At 40.3% G+C, this 17965-nt stretch overlaps 1 protein-coding gene across 8 annotated transcripts in view; it reads right to left on the minus strand.

Annotated features, from left to right (window-relative positions):
- Positions 1 to 12783, minus strand: part of hspg2 (heparan sulfate proteoglycan 2) — an 88340-nt gene extending 75557 nt beyond the window's left edge. For all 8 annotated transcript variants that reach the window (XM_054608474.1, XM_054608468.1, XM_054608473.1 and 5 more), the window contains exon 1: positions 12410 to 12783. In XM_054608474.1, coding sequence (XP_054464449.1) covers positions 12410 to 12478 — 69 coding nt within the window. In that variant the 5' untranslated portion in view covers positions 12479 to 12783. The remainder of the gene's footprint in view (positions 1 to 12409) is intronic.
- Between the last annotated feature and the right edge of the window lie 5182 nt (positions 12784 to 17965).

A 17965-nucleotide genomic window follows, 5' to 3' on the forward strand; every position in this document is an offset into this window, starting at 1 on the left:
CGGCCAAAACCTAAGTTAGTCTCAGAGCAGACTTTGGATAAGCAAACTGAGAGTGCAGGATGAAGATATGGTTATGAACGAAGGCCAGGGGAAAAGCTGCTGGGTGGGAGATAAACAGAAGTCCCCCTCATCACTTTAGTCCAAGGTCAACAAGGGGCTCAACAAGAGCCTCTTGAGACGTCGCCGACTTTTCCTGCATCATTTATAGTTCTGCAGGCCTGACGTTTAGCACAGCATCTTACCATACACAAGTAAAACAAGCTTAAACATTACATTTTATTTATATTTATACATATATACATATTTTCCCGTTAAACGTATTGCTGAGTGAATATGGTACAATGTCATTCGCTTTTTATATTTTTTCCTATTTCAACCCTCGCTATGAGTCATGCATAAAACCAATGACATTTTGTATATAGTTACCAAATGTATCCGCAAAACAGCAGTGTATTCACCTAGTCTGGGAATCTTCCTGTCTAGACTATTTCCCTGCAGGGATCATTAACCAGTCTATCACAGACTGAATAGCAGGCAGTGAAGTGGTTTCAGCTGTCATGATTCACAGATTGATTAAAAAGAAAGCAAATGATCCTAGGTGAAACAAGCATATTCCTAAAACTAGTGAATAAATATCAAAATGATATCAAGCTTATCTAGACTTATGCATATCTGGGTAGTACAAATAAAAGATAAAAGATAAAAGAGCATTTCAGTACGCCTGACAGCCGCCTTGATGAAGTCAGGGGAAGGAATTCCCCCAGACAGGACCCCGCCTGCCGGATCTTACGCTTTGAGAGCCAGATAAAATCCCTAAGCTAAATCAAACACTTCCTTTACTCCACTTACCCTTCCTATACAAGATAGTCCCAAAAATAAACTGACGGCATTTCCAGAGCCAAACAATACCTAATTGCAAAGACAGCCTTCACAACAGTGTAAACATGACAAAAACAGAACAGACAGGATCACAGTGAATGATTGTGAGTTTAAAGCATGTCAGCAAATATGATACAGCTCTGAATATCACTATGGTTTAAAAAAAGGATATGTAACTTTATGTAAACTAAAGCACACCTAATGCCAAAAGTAATACTCAAATTTTCCCTTGTAGGGTCCAAGTAAATTCATGAAATTTCTCTCTGTCAGGTTAAACTGTTAGTGAACTTTGACATGTGATTTTCATGGCGCCTCATGTTAGTGCTTGTTGGTGCATGTGAGCGCCCTCGTGGCCGTCGCTCTGCACTGCTCTCATACGGCGGTTAAAGCTGATAACGCCGTCATTGCTGAAGCGTAGCACCAATCATCTGGTTCCCATACACTGTTAGCTCTGTCAGCACATCCGCCGTTGTTTGCAACGTTAGCGCTGTTAGCAACGTTAGCTGTGAACAGCCGGCACAGGCGTTGCCATGTTGAGTGCCAATGAGAGGCAATAGATGTGCTCTTAATTTCGTTTTCACGTAGAGCCTTTGACTTAATTGATGTAAAATCTCGAGAACTGAATGCCCGGGGGGAAAAAATGGCACAGTACAAAGGAAAAAGAACGAGGCTCTGAACGTTATTATGATGATACTGACTATCGCCAGTTAGCATGTTCCCTGCTTGCTAGCGTGTTAGTGGTAAGCTCGCCCACTATAGTAGTTCACCAAATGGGCCTGCAAGTCGTCCCTACATCACCAAGCCTCTGGCACATCCTATTTTGTGAACAAAAGCAGATGTATTTTGCTTTGCCACTTTCTGGTGATTTCTAGCAGAGACTCAATGTCCACCTATACTTCTAAAATGATGCTTTTGGGTAAACAAGATAGAAAAAATGGCCAAAATAAGACCCAGGTTGCAATTAGATTCACTTTTTTAAGAGTGACTGAAATGGAACCTTGCCTTAATTGTATTTTATGTTTATGTCAAAACTAACGAGTAAGAATCCCAACATTGGGTAGCCAATTGGAACAACAAACCTTTACTGAGGACACTCGGTTTAACGATCCCGGTCCTGTGCTTTGTAAAAAAGCTCCCATTACAATTAGCCAGGAGCAGGACTTAAAAGTCAGCAGTTAACGAGAAAAAGGTGGGTCAAGGAGCCCTTCATCCATGAGGTCAAGTGTTATTACAACTGGTATTTTTCAACATTTAGTTCATAACACTATCATATGATATTAGAGGCTACATTGTGCTCTTGACTTTACCTGACGATGATCACGGATAACCAAAGTATAGAAACGTAAGGCTCCAAACACCAGCATCACATGGTCAGCATTCCTTTTGCAACCATTAGTATAGTATTTTTTTTGTTTTTTTTGCACTTACATAGAAGCTGCAGGGGAAGCAAAACTTTAATAGACAATTCACTTTAATAACACTCTACATTAAAGTCAACCCAGGGGCTTGACATCTGACAAGCATAAACAAAATCTGGGAGTATCTTCCCCTCAACAGTTGACAGACGAATGTCACCGGTCCTCATAATTCAACAACAGGCCTTAATTTGAAGGTGTACTCGCACCTACAAAGACATCTGTTTGCCAGGGGTTTATGCAATAATACAAGAAAGCAGGAGGTCCATCCTGGCCATTCATTGGAAGCAGATGTGAGCGATCCATTTCCTACTATAATAAGAGGTAATTATAGGCAAGGGGTTCGTGTGAAAATACGGAGAGCGAACCAGTCAGGTATATGAGAGACAGCGGTGAAACTAACTGCAGTCTCCTCTAGAGGTGTGAATCATCACGTTGCTAATGGACAAGCCAGCACAAGCCAGTTCATGACCTTTTGAGGGGGGAAAAGTGCAGAAAAGGGATAATTTAAGACTCAGCTTTCACCAGTGAGGTTACATCACTCATTATGCTGACAGTTCTTCATAGTTCTCCACTTTGCTGTCTCAGACAATAAGCAAAATGTTTTCAATGTTTTAACATGAATAAAAGTGTTCAAAATAAAATGTATTATCATTTATTTTACTTTCAAGTAAATGTTATGGTATAAGATTCTTATCAGCCAACACTCATTCCTCAACTTAATTCCAGGTATTCCTGCCCAGAGGGCCAGCACTGACAACGCATGCTACTGATGCCTGAGAGTATAATAAATACTCGTTTTAAAACAACATATACATATATATATATATATATATATAAAGTCACGCCAACTTCCATAAACATATTTTACATTCAGCATAAGCACTGTAGATTCATGGGTGACAATCAAAAGAAAGTGCTCTTTTTTTTGTATGTATTTACATGGATTACCTTTGACCTGACTGTTATCAGAGATGGAGCATGTCTTCAGCAGGACATTTACAACAGTAATTTTTATATTTGTATGTTGATGAGGCCTATATGACGGGTTTATGGCATGAGAAGGACAAGCTCCACCTCTGGGCTGCAGCAGTAGTGCTGACTTGCCCTCAGAGACAAAGCACCCAGGGCTGATCAGACCCTAATCTCTGCCTGTCTGGTCGGCCCGTTCTAAAAAACAAATAGGCATGAAAAAACAACTTTGCTCCCATTCTTCTATTATCTCCCTAAAATCTTCTTTTGCATTATTCCTGCACCAGGAAAGCCCTGGTGAAACAACAGACAGAGGTTAACCATGTGCCCACAGGCAAAACCGATGTCTGGGTCACAGAATCTGACTGCAGTCTAGTGTTGTGCCAAATTTCAGCCCTGGTGTGCCCCAATCTACACCCCTTGCACCCATGACAGGGTCATTATGGAGCCTCAGCAGGTGGAGCCTGGTAGGGAAGACAGGGCCTCTTCGTGCTGGCACAGCTGAAAGAGCCTCCTCTATGTGCTCATAGTCCACATAAATCAAACAGGCTCACGGTTCAGAGGAAGAACCATTTAATTACCCACTTTAAAGCAATAATTGCCTGACTTGGCTGGAGGTCCTGCCTGCATGAAGAAACAGAAAAGTGAGGCCTTCACTGTCTTTGATGATCACGGAAAAACATCAAGGGAAACCACGATCTGTAATTAAGATTAGCATATCGAATATATGTACCTCACATGGTTATTAAAAGAGAGATGAGGAAAAGATATCTGAAGTAGACTTATGTGTGTCAAAATGTAACAAATACGCAATTGTGCATTGATGTAAAAAAACAGATCCGCAAAGATAAACAGCTGCTATTCCCATAAATCTCTCGAGTGATGTGGTGTTGTAAAGCCAATGTTGGTGGTCACCACCTACTTACTGTAAACTCTTCTTTCCTGAGAACGCTGGCTGACTAATGCTTACGCAGAAGTTAAATATTGCGCCGTCAGATAAATAACGCATGCACAGTGATGAACTTTGTTTTTGTTTTTTTAAATAAGTGTTTCCATCTATGCAATCTCTAATCAAAATGAAACTTTCAGAAGCACATAAACAAGCCTTTAAGCTGAGTATTTATATGGCTCCTCATTCCACTGGATCAACAGATGGTTTGGGTGGAGAGAAAATTATATACTGCCACTTTAGTCTTAAACCACAGAAATTCCCATTGCCTTACCAACTGTGTTACAAGGCCAACCTTCAGCTTCACTCGGCCTGCCAGGTACCGAGTAGACTTGCTTACTGTCAAGGCCTCTGGGCACATGAGGGATGCTAAGCTATTTTAGTCAGCGTGGTGGTTTAGGTGTCTCTGTATTTCTTTGTATTCAGTTGGCAATGCTCTACATGAATAAAGATAAGAGCTGAAATCCTTCTCTCAGCTTTTTCCCTGATGGTTATCTGGAACAGATTCAAGAGAATTCTACCTTAAAAATTATCTGAAGGCTCAATTGTCATGGTTTTCAGCAGCATACAAGAAGCTGTGATTTTAATCTAGCGAAACGCTCAATCACCAACAGGGTACGCATTTGTTTCTTATCAATGGCTTTCATTCCTCTGTCTCACGCTGTACTGCTGTCTAGTATATTGCTTTTACACCTCGAACATGCATCTCCTGGTAGCGAGACTCATGAAGACCATATCAACTGTAAGACACATCCAGTCTTTACAGCTTCGTAGTCTAAACTTGCGATCATGAAACGGTGTAGTTCACTCTAGCCTAATATTATCTTGTTTTCTTCTGCTGATTGCATTCACATTTTAAAGATCTTCAAAGTGGTGTTCATTTGTGAAGATGCAGCATGCAGCACTCTATTGAATGGAATGCTTGACAGGCATAGCAACAGCAGCTAAGGGGGAGGGGCTTAGTGAACCATAAAACTCATCATTAAATATTGTAATTCATTATAGGAAGCAATAAGGATGCATTATGTCACTTCTGATACAGCCAATTGTGTGCATTTGGGACTTGTTATCTAATTGAGCAATATTTACTTTTTACTAAAAATATAGTAGGTAAATGAGTGTGTGTGTGTTTTGTGTGTGTGTGTGTGTTTTGTGTGTGTGTTTCAAAAACTTTTCCATGACAACACAGTTTGGCTCATAGCATGGAACATGCATCTTCAAAAAGCAGCAAACCTGAATGGAAAATATTTCCAACCAAGAAGCTCTGCTCAGCTAAAACACACTAGGAATGACACACATCCTAGCTGAGAGAGAAAACACAAACAACAAGGGCTTGTACTTTTGCATAATTAGGTCCATAGGAATTCATTAATCCTTAGTTCCAGCTTGTTACTTGCCAAATTATAAAAACTTCTGTACAGCTTTAGTACCACACACCAGCTAACAGACCCTTAAATGAAGTTGATCTCGCTGTGCAAGATAAATGCTTCTTTATCTTTACTGCATGAAAAAATTAGACTGAAGACGCAGGGGAGATTTCTAAATAAAACTTGCTTGTTGTTGATATGCAAAAAAACGAGAATGACTACAGAATATGGGGATTTTAGAATAAAAACATACTTCAGATAAAAATGATTTAAGTAGGGGGGGAGATGGAGGTTGGAAAACAAATTCACTGGGTTGTTTCTTTCAGCATACAGTATATAGAGCAGCTGATCTGACATGCACACAGGAAAGCCTGAATAAACTTTGCTTAAGGGGAACAGGGGGGGGGGGGGGGGGGGGTCCTCTTGTCCTGCAGATTATTCCAGGTTTCATTTCCCCAACAGGATGGTGACTCAGCAAGAGACAAATGTTGTAGAGCATCACAAGCCACTGCACCAAAAACAATGGACTGCCGGCAACCTCTTAACCACAAACCTATTTGCTTTTCAGCTCTACAGATATCTCATCATTGGAGCAAATCACTTGTCCAAATTGCCTGTCCTGTCGCTGGAGAAATAGATGTTGAGGCACATAGAGATGAGTTTTTCACAGCGACTTTGATAGAAATACTGGTTAACTGCTTATTTACAATGTGCATGATTCACAGATTGTAAAAACTACTGGCAAGAGGGAGCAGAAAGAGGAAAAGACAGAGGGTGAAAACGACAGACTGATGAGAATTCCTATGGGAACACGAAGTGTGTGGATGTGTGGGTAACAAAGAAAAGTAGTTGTTATGTCTCGTGGGTCGACCACTGACACGATAACAGCGACCAGACTGGTGCATCTCTCCTCCAATCTCTGCTGAGGGCCTCTGCAGACAGTGAGGGGACTGAGTGCATTACAGCGGGACTCTTCCATTAAATTGAATTTAACATTTACCTCAAAGACATTTTAATAGCAATTTACATGTTGCTTTGCTATTTGCTATGTCTGTCACGGTCACGATGACTTTGTAATGTTTCCCGTTTTGGTAGATTAGTTATCCGAACACTTAAATCTATGCAGAGAAAACTTTATTTTAGCTTTCGGTCCAAACGGCCTTCTTCGGAGCATACAGGGTTACAATGGTTCCTGTTTTAAAATGAGAAATGGGTGAAAGGGCCCTTGATTATTCACTTTGTGGATACATACATGATACTGCTTGCCAGCTGATGATGTTCCATGTTAAAGCTACGGAAGTAAAGAAATAGCATTGTTCTAGTGTTGCAGTGTACGAGTATGATGAAAACTGTAATAATTAGCCTATTACGCTCCTGAAGAGCGTCAGACATGTATGGCTGCCTACGAACAAGCTTCTGAATTTAACAAAAGTGAGCAGAAAAAGAAAAGCAGGTGTCCCTGTATTTACTTTTTCTCTGAGCTAATACTCCTTGAAGCCTACAAAGTTGTACATGCCGAACTCCCTTTGTGAGCATTAACAGTTTAACAACAGCTTAAGTGAATTTGTGTCTTCTTAAGGTAACAATAAAGCCTTGGAAAGATGGAAGCCTTTCTGTTTTGGCAGGTATAGACTTGTCGTACAGTAATAGGAAGTGGAGGCGGGGGTGCTGCTGGTCTCAGGGAGTGAGACATCCTCATCTCTGATAAGACACCAGGGTGGGATTTATTATAAACACTTCACAGGATGTCAGGGTCAAACATGGTTTTTAAAAGACAATGGAGAAAATGAATGAAAACATTCCTTTAGCAAACTTAAGTACCCTGAAGGGGAAAAAAACACTCCATTCACAGCACAGGAAAAAATAATTTAGGGAAAAAGGGCACCAACCCCCATCAGAGTAGCTGTATACATTGGGAGGAACCACACAAGACAATGCAGCAGCTCCCTTGAGGAAAAAGCATAATGCCCAAATGACTTCACATCAATGGCAGACAATGGCAGATCCAATAGGACACAGACAACTAAGGAGCTCCTTCAAAGGGAAAGTGCAATACAGTTAACTTAGCATTTCAATGGAACTCTAATAAGTTCTAGCCTTGGTACAGCCTGGGAAAAAAAACCTGGTGAGACAATGAGAAAAGATTTAAGAAGGCAGTTTAAGATGGGGAAATAAGTCAAGATTCTGTAACAGTCTATTACAGTCTTTTGTTCTTCTTATCAGTGTCAAGAAGAACAAATAAATCTTTTGTATTATTAAAATCCCAATACTCTTTTTACAAGCAGACAGACCAGGTAAAGGGAGAAAATAACATCAGACATTTGTGATTTGCTATACCACAAATAGTTTCTGACCATTAGCTGTTTTTTATTGCGTGTGGTGTGGACTGTGTGTCCTCAAGACATCCTGTGACCTCAACATGAACTCTGTTGGGTTTATTGCAGCTGTGGCTCCAAAAGTGATTTATACTTTCAGCATATTTCACTTTCCTCTTTCCTTTTTTTTTTCTTCAACTTCTTATTATGATCAGGTACAGTATACATCATAACAAGTTGACAGTAAACATGCAGTCTTAAGAATTCTTGCGAGGAAATCACTGAAGTACTTTGTGCACTTCAAAAATGTCAGATTACAGGGTTCAGTAAAGAGCAAAATCCAGAAATTGTAAGTGATTTAGTATCCTGCTTAAGGGCACTTCAGGATGTGTTTAAGTATGAGCAAAAACTGAACAATAAGAATTGCCATCTTGTCCGGAGCAAGAAAAATACCACATCTGGCTAGTCAATCTAGCAAATCTAATACAAATATTATGGACTGAGTCTTCTTATTAATGTATATATACACTGATTTGTGCTTTATAAATGAATTAAACTGGTTGGTTGGCATTAGAGAGGATGTAGCAAAACTCCAACTATGTATTGCACCATTTGTTGCAAGATTGAGAGCAAAGCAAATAATTAACTTCAGTCGTTGTTGTTAGTTAAAAACTACTAATAAGTAAAAGTTTACTTTGGGCAAGTAGATTTTTGACCCACCTGCCTGTCCCAGAAAGATAAAAAAAAATAAAAATGAATGATGAACTCTGCGACCATTAATTACTATGCTGCTTCCACACCACAATGCTCATGCAGTCATTTTTAACAAGCATTGATGTGAAGAAAAGAACAAAAACATTTAATTTAATTCTGTGTTTGGAGGCGTATCAGATTACCACGGGTGTGGTAATCGGAAAGTTTTAAGCTTCAATGGTTCAATTACAGAATTCAACTGGACCTGATAGATGCTTCAGACCGCTCTGAGGATGAAACATAAATCTGTTTAACTGTGGTTTGAAACGAAAGCCATCCACAAACATCTGCTTCAGAGAGAAAACGTAAACGTATGAAAAGGTGTGAATGGAAAGAGTGGGACTCTAGTTACAACAGGCGGAACCCAAGAGTATGTGCGCTCATGTCAGCACATGCACAGCGTTGCCGCTCAACCAGCTGAGGTGCAGCTGTGTTTGGAGTCGGCTCCTCTGTCCGACACAGACGCGACTCTGGGCATGAAGGCGCAACGCCGCTGCAGCCACAGAGCAATGCGTATTGTGAGGAGACATTAGTTCGTGTGTGAGGGTGTGTCCAAGGCGAGGGTGGGGCAAATACATTTTATCCACCTTTATGGCTTTGATGCATCTCTGTCTTCTTAATGCTTTATTTGCATCACAGCAGGTATCACAATATTTCCACTGTTTGTATCCAATGAAGCTATTGTAACAGTAGAAGAATGTACCCACAGAAAGAACAAAGAAAATGGTCAGACCAAACGAATGCTGAACACATGCTTATGTTGTTATTGTGTCACATCACATTTCTTGATGTAGCAAACCCATTGGATTGACTGCATTACACAATGGCATGCACATTGCTAAATTGTCAAGTCCAATGGTGAGCAACATGACTTGTGCAACCACACGCACAAATGAAAAGTGAAAAGTTCAGGAAGCTGTGCAATGGGAGTGGAATCTTGGCTGTGAAAGACTCACGAGGAACCCCCCGCTGAACTGAGATACAGAGTCAGGTTCATAGTCCTCACCTCTGACCTCTATACCGGCCCAAGTCACACCTTACTGCAGAATCAACAAATGCCAGCCTGCCGGCCTGTATTCCATATGTGCCAGTGTGCTTGAGGAGGGGGCGAGCCACTTCAGTGCAGCATTGTCCCATCGGCCAAGATGGCCTCTCCCCTGGGGCTATGATTCAACAATGCAGTGTTTACTGAACCCAGTCTTCAAGCACTTATGTGAATGGGTCTGGAGGGGGGGGCGACCATCCTTTCTGTTTAAACTATGGAGTGGAGTTGATGTTTGCACTGCTGCGCTTTGCAACTCCATAGAGTCGTCATCGACTCTGTATGGGAATTAAACAACAGGTAGCAGGGTTCTGAAACATCAAGGCGCCACACAGAAAGATCAACCAGCTCGCCTAGTCGATACATTACCCAGCATAGACTAAATATGTCATCATTTCAAACTGTCCCTGCATCACATTTAGCAGCAAGTGTAAGGGGTTGAGTTACACACAGGAGCGAAAGATAACAATTTACGCCGACGACACGCGCTCTGAAGACTTTATAGTCATAGGAATCCAGGCCGCCCTTCCCCCAACCCCAGTACAACCCCCAATGAAGTCAAGGGACACTTGTGACAGTCTATACTGGGAGAGATCTCTGAGCCAAAATTGTCAGCAGTGGTGCTCACATTTGGGCTGATGTCATACATCAGAAAACAAAGTGTCCTTGCACTCTTTTATATGATTAAGTAAGACCACTGGCCTTATCAGTCCATTTCCATTTATAAAACTCTAATATGAGTGAAAACAGATTTGGGGCGTAGCCGTCTTTACAGCTTCTTTTATAGAATATGAATCTGTAAAAATACTCGACTTGGATAATTTCTCACACCAGAACTGCTGGTGGCTCACAGCAAGATACGGGCACTCATCTGTTAGCTCGTACCCGTAGAGAGTTTTTATTGACTTTGATTGTTTGAGTTGATGCGAATGACCCTGACATTCCAGTGTGGAGAAACGAGGGCCCCGTAGTAACACCAGTATGGGTGCCTAATTGAATCAAGAGGTAGTCCGCCTGCTGTAGTTCAAAGTCATAATGCAAGAAACAGATGCCTGTGGTTCCAGATAATTCAATTATGATGGTATTGTTGGCCTAGTAGTCAATCAAGGCTGTGGTAAAAGCTTAAAGGCCATCTCCTATTACCTTCCAGTGTCAGGATATGACAGATGATGATGGCCCTCTTGGGGACCGGATGGCTACTGTGGATCGATGGTATTAAAAGATACATAACGTGTGTTGCCTTTGACGATGCAGGTGATGTACCCTCCGCGTCACTCAGCTCACAAAGTGATGGATCATGTCCATTCACGGGAAAGGCTCGGCGCTCGATTTCATGTCACCGCTGGATGTTAAATATACCTTGAAGTCATGGACACTTTAGCTTTTCAAAACGCCTGGGATATTACTGCTCCTATACTCTATATCCAGCAGGTGAAAGTTGGCTGGCCACCGCAACTATGTCCAATCATTCAAAGAGGCTTTCCTTCAGATCAAATCAACACAGAGGAGTCACAGATATCTCAACCATGACAGCTCTGTTTATTGGAGGGCATAAATGTGGGAGACCAGACGGGATTTCTAGAGGGTGGTGGGGGTGTCTATTCTCAGCAGCAAAGCAGTAGTCTTCCTCTATATGATTCATACCACAGATATAACAGAGCAAAACATCTTATTTCAGACTGACATATTGATAACGGATTCAAGTCATTTATCAAGCAAAAATGCAAAACGTTCTGGTTCCAGGCTCTCAGAAGTGAGGATTTGCTGCTTTTCTCTAATGCATATATATATTTGGGTTTTGGACCATTGGTCTGAGAAAATGAGAACATTTAAGAAGGAATATTGGGGCCAAAAAACATGTGCTTTTTTAAAAAGATAATCAATAATGTAAATATTTATGTGTGGCAGTATAGGCTACCGCATAATAGTGAAAGTTGGATGAATAAAACCAGAGGATACTTGGTAGGGAACTCCCAATATGGTGCATTCTCCAAACTGCAGTAGATCTTGGATGGAGGAGAACGACACCTGAGAATTGGATTCATTTTTTATTTTTTTTCACATCCTAATTTTTTCACGCCAAATTATTTTCTTAATGATTTTTAGGACTGATTAATGAATAAGTAAGACAAAGAAAATAAGTCGATTGAAACAAAAGACTAACAAGGCTTACAAGTGATAAATGCACATTATTATATATGTTTGCTCACAATATAGAGCCAACTCTTTATGTGATATTAAACATGCAGTGAAAGCAATGCAAAGTGCAGCCTGACTAAGTCTGATAAAGTTTAGGAGTTGGGGGGGGGGGGGGACTATGAATAGCTTGTTTCTATGGACGAACTTAGCCCAGCTTTACTCAACAGCAGGTTCTAGTTTGTCATATTATTTTTAAAAGCATCTTTACTGTACATGCTGATATGAGTGTGTGGTGTTGACTGGAATCTGTTACACAGCCCACTTGCATATGAGCAGCCCTGCACCAGCAGACCACCCTATTTACAGAACATAAATAGTAACATCAACACATGCCTGTTACTTTTTTTTTTTTTTTTTTTTGTGTGTGTGCCTTTAATAGGACATAAAAGCACAGATTTTTATAACTTTGACTTGACCTCGTGGGGAATCAATGCTTTCATAAGTCGATTCTGAGGATTGAATGAAACATACAAGTTTCAAAAGTGAAAAGTAAAGAGAAAAGTGTGTGGCTCACTTACAGTAACCAGCTGGCATGTGAGTATCAAACACAGGATAAGTCCACGGATCGAAGTGGTCCGAGTGCCCATTTTCCACCAACCCAGCACAGGCTGCAAATGCTGGGGGAAAAAGAAGAAAAAAAAAACACCACCGTGGTCCCTCACTCCTCCTGGCCGCTGGAGCGGTGTGTCGCCCGCACCTTTCCCCCTCTCCTGCTCTGCGTGAAGAACCGCGACTGCTCCTGTGCGCCCCGCACCCGGCGGGACTTCATCAACAGGTAACACAGATCCTGGATCGCGGTGGTTATTTAGGTTTTTTTTTGTTGTTGTTGTTGCTATTTTGCTGTCAAATATCGACGCGGAGAAGCTCCAGAAAACTGCACTCCGAAACTTGGGACTTGTAGTGTGGCTAAATGCAGTCTTGCAAAGTCGCTCGGAAGTCCTATGCTGGTAAAAAGAGAGGGGGAGAGAGAGAGAGAGAGAGAGAGAGAGAGAGAGAGAGAGAGCTGCTGGAAAAGTAAGAGGCGGAATGGAATTCGGGGAGTGCTGAAAGAGAAGATAGCTAATCCCGGTGTGGGGAGACGCCACCTAGTAGAGTAGACCCATGCTGGCTCTTCACATGACCGTCCACCGCTCACATGTGTCCGATCCTGAGAAGAATGCCGTGGTGGTACACATATTATATCATATGCATACATAAAGTCTCCCTATATGCACTAGAATTTGAGTTTATAACAGTGGTGATGGATATCTTTAATAATAGCTATTCTGTTACAAGTAAAACATCTTACACAAGTAAAAGTAGGTATTGTTAATAATATGTACTTTAAGTATTAAAGTTAATAGAGTAAAAATACTCCATTACAAGTATTCAGTATCAGCAAAATGTAATTATTGTATGCAAAATAAAGTAGTTATTGTTATGCCTGACATGCATATATATATATATATATATATATATATATATATATATATATATATATATGCATGTATTATATATGCATTATATATATACTTTTAGAGTTGTATCTGGTGGAGATACTGTACTACTTTAAATATTGTAGGCCGTTTATTGCATCTGTTATAAACTTTAAAACTATAATTTAAGTAATCAGTGAGTATGACAAAGTGACTGTGAAATGTACTCGAAATATACTTATCTAAAATGTACTTAATTACATTCCATCACTGCTTTTATGACCATGTTATGTTCTCGTTTAAATACGTGGCATGGGATAAAAGTATGACCCCCATTCTCTGTTGTGTCCTGTATAATATTAGTATATAATATAATAGTCCTATAATAACATTTGCAGCAGGGACTTTTATTATAAACATTTGTAAAGCATTACAAGATTATTTTTTTATTGTATGTATGACACAAGGATATGTAGGTGGCACAAAATATCTTTTAATATGTGAAAAAGTTACTTAAACCCAAAAAATAGACTAATCCTTTTTATTCTTTCTACAATAGGGCAATAAACCTGCTCTACTGCAGTAGTGGACTTTTCATGCCCTCAAGACACGTATTTTTCAAAGTCCTTCCTGGCATTCCTGAAACGTAGTTCCACTCCGCTCAACGTTTTTCTTCATAAGAAAATGGTAAATTAATGTGTTTATGGAAAGTTTATGGTCATTAAAAGACTGAGATTTATCATTTTTGTAGAAAATAAAACAGCTGTTGCAGACTTCATTAAAAGAGCTCTCATTGGCTTTTAAGAGTAAAATTGAGCATTAAGTGCCCTCTAGTGGTGTCAGAAGGATCCTTACACTGAAGACTTCTCCATGTGGTGGATATAAAGTACGGACTCAAGCTTCAAGTAAAAAAAATAGACCAAAATTAGCTCTCCTTTGTTGCTGTCCCATCAGAGACATGTCCTAAATATAAGCCACAGACAGAAATACGGGGTAAAGTAATTTTAAGGACTGAAGTCAGGAGCTGTGAGGGGGACTGTATATTTGTGTCCATTAATGTCACTGGTGTAAAGAGCATATTGTAACACTCAGAGACAGCTGTTGCCAATTAAAAGCTGAACCCTGAATGGAATTGGCGAGGAGCTGTTCTCATATGTGCACCAAAATAGGCTAAAAGGGAGATAAACAGAGTGGGCTTATCAGGTCGATTGGTATGTTATGAATGTACCATTTGTGAGATTATATTTTTACAATCTAATTAGATTTCAAAAGCCATGTTATAAAGATGAAGTTACTTCAACACTTGTTTTAGGATATATATAAAAGTACTATGCTTTGAATTATAATTAGTGCCTGATGTTTTTTTCATAGAATAATAATTCTTAAAATTACAGCTACTCCTTCTGCCTCATTGAGAAATCAAGAATCTATGAAAATGCAATTATGTTTTGTTTCAATGTAAAGTTTCTGCTTTACAGAAAGGCGGCAACCTCCAGTTCTGAAAAGTGAAGCCAATGTAGAAGTGCCTTAAACCTGCATTCTTTCTACTGGCCATCAGGGGACGACTCCTCTGGTTGCAAAAAGAAGTCTGATTGTATAGAAGTTTTGTTGAGAAAAGAAAAACACTATTCATTTATCAATGTATGGTCCCAATCAGAGTAAAACAAACAATAGAGCAGAGTATGCTTTAGAGCGTGGCGATCTTGTGATTGACATGTCGCCACCACAGCATCAACCCGTCTGGTAGATGTCTGTGTTTTCGTCTTAGAACCTTCACACTTTCACAGTGTGTTTTTACTTCATGAAAGTTAATTGTAACATTTTGGTCGCTTAAAAATGGCTTATTCTGCATCCGGTCGCACTTAGCTCCACCTTCTCGTGTCACTTCTGGTTGCAAAAAGCCCAGACGGCGAAGGCCGTAAACCAGACGGCAAAAATGCTGAACTCGAGGCCTCGAAACCGATTCCACAAACCCATGGGTGACGCCGTGGTGACTGCCTCCACTTATATACAGTCTATGATGTGCACTGAAAGTTTTCACAGCACGGTTGTTTGGGATGCCTTTGTACCAGGATTGCCATCAACACTAATTATGTCACAAACGTTTTAAAACTGAAACTTAAGATGAGCACAGAGAAAAGCTGCCCATTTTGGAGATGAAGGTGAAAACAGCCTAACATCTGGACAGTGAGATCCGAAAAAGTAACAATAAGCAAACATATTTTTGAATAGAGGGGACCTTTAAATTCAGCTTCCCACTCTGTGATAGCGGTCTAATTAAAAGTAAAAATAATAAAAAAGTAAATGTTATTAGCAAGGTGAAGGGAAACTGTAACATGAGGGTTAAATGAGGACGGCTTGTTTCAGTCTTGGCCAAAACATTTAGAGGAGAAGCCATACGCAATATTTAATACTTCAATTTTGAGCTTCTTCGTTGATAAAATATTTAATACCGACATATAGAAACAACATGCTTCATCTCAGATGAATCACAAATCAAACAGGAGACCTTAGAGCTAAATTTGTTCCTGTGCTTTCTAGACTCTTCTTGGACACACGAGAGAGATACTTTCTGGTCTTTGACTGTGAATGCATACTCGAAGCATCTCACTGACCGCTGTGGGTTGATTTAGGGACTCCTCCCTTGCCTCCTGTCAGCAGAAATGCACTGGAAAAGTTGTGTCACACATGTAAAGTCAAAACTGTCTCGACCCATCATTATAGGTCCCAAAACCAATGTACCATTCAAAAGAAATGTCAAGGATACTTCTGCATCCTTGACTCCAGGCCCAGTCCTCTGTGACTCACAAACACTATTTGTAGGTGTTTGGAGGTTATTATTATTAAAATAGCAGTATATATTGCCCAGAGATTCTTTAATAATGGGGAAAACAACATAATTACTTCAAAGGTTTCTGACCATTTTTTTTATCTTGCTTTCAGATAGGCTTAAGCGATAACACAGCTGATGATCTGGAATTTATGCTGATGTAGAGAGCAGAGTGAACTATAGAAGCAAGCAACCAAGATTTAAAAGTCAAGCTTATCAAACAGCTTTATGTCTCTACCGACAGACAACTTGATCCATCTGGGAAAATCCTTCATATTGTTAAGTTTAGGAGGGGTCTGCAAGCTCAAGCCAAATGTGATCTGACATTATTAGATCCAGCCATGAGGTATGATGGTGAAGATGTCAGAAGAATAACACTGACCAACCCTGTGTGTTGCATTAGAGTGTCTGCACTGCAACTTGTCAACTGGAGCTGCAGCTGTACGATACAGCTGTGATAAAATGAGCAGCAGATCAGCCAAAGAATATAAAATGTTTCCGCTCTCAGCCCGGGTCAACGCCCTTGGACTGTGATACTTTTTGAGATGTATTGGAAGAAGACACACATAACTATTTTCCCCCTCTTCCTTTTATTTAACTCATTTATGGGTCATATCTGACCTTGCATCCACCCTCCTTTCACCATTAACTCAACTAAATCCCATTTTGGTAAATAGAGCAGTGCAGCAATTTAAACACATTAGCGAAGGATTTTTCTTTTAAATCACTCAGTAAGCACAAAATGAAGATTTTGTTGATTATTTACTCTTATAAACTCTTAAATAAATTGAAAAAAATAACCTGAACCAACTTTTCCCAGCTGGTACATATTTAGGATGACACCTGCTCCTAAAAGTTAATCTCGAAAAGTAGCCAATTATTAATTTCACAGAAAGACATGATTGTTTCAATAAATGCACAGCCACAATCTAACCATAAACCAAGACATCTTTGTGTGTCTGTATGTGTGTGTGTGTGTGTGTGTGTGTGTGTGTGTGTGTGTGTGTGTGTGTGTGTGTGTGTGTGTGTGTGTGTGTGTGTGTGTGTGTGTGTGTGTGTGTCCTTCATATATCTCAAAAAGCATTAATTCGATCAAAAACATGGTGGGTTTATTGCTCAGGACCAAAGGGAGTGCTTTGTCCATGTTGGTCAATTTGGACAAGCGAAACGTTCAATGTTAATAGCATTTCATAAACAAGCGACTTTCCTGGATTCAATTCCTGGATTCAATGAGTGATGAGCTTTCTCGACAGTGCTGCAAGCAGTAATACTGAGAGCCAAGCCAAACAATTCAATAGGGCCCCAGCTAATAATAAGAGAGGCTCGCCATCATGAACACATCATTGGTAGTTCCTCTAATATACAGTCCAGTGTCTTAGCCAATGAGGAGCCCAAATTGGTTCCCACTCCAAGACTAGTAGCCTGTGATGGTTACATGGTCAAAGAGGCATTAGGAAGACAGGCTACATAGCAAGCCATCTCTATCTTTAGCTGTGACTTGCAGCAGAATGACTTGGCTTAACCAAAATAAACACAGCTGAGTTGAGTTATTTTCCGATGGGCTGATTTGGGACATGCTGTTCGTCCACATCGTCCACAGTACCAGAGCAGTGACTGCAGTACATTAGGTCTTACAACTCATCTGGATCTCGACTTGAAGGTCAGAGAGAGAGAGAGAGAGAGAGAGAGAGAGCTCTTAGATTTTATTATGCGCCAGTTGATGCAATACCCTTTATTACTGCAGCCTCCCTGCACACAAAAAATTATATTAAATCAAAGGGTTCTCAGGGGATTTAGAAGGGGGACGGGCATGGAGGACTAGCAAGAGA

Source organism: Anoplopoma fimbria, chromosome 12, assembly GCF_027596085.1.
Source record: "Anoplopoma fimbria isolate UVic2021 breed Golden Eagle Sablefish chromosome 12, Afim_UVic_2022, whole genome shotgun sequence".
NCBI classification, from domain to species: Eukaryota; Metazoa; Chordata; class Actinopteri; order Perciformes; family Anoplopomatidae; genus Anoplopoma; species Anoplopoma fimbria.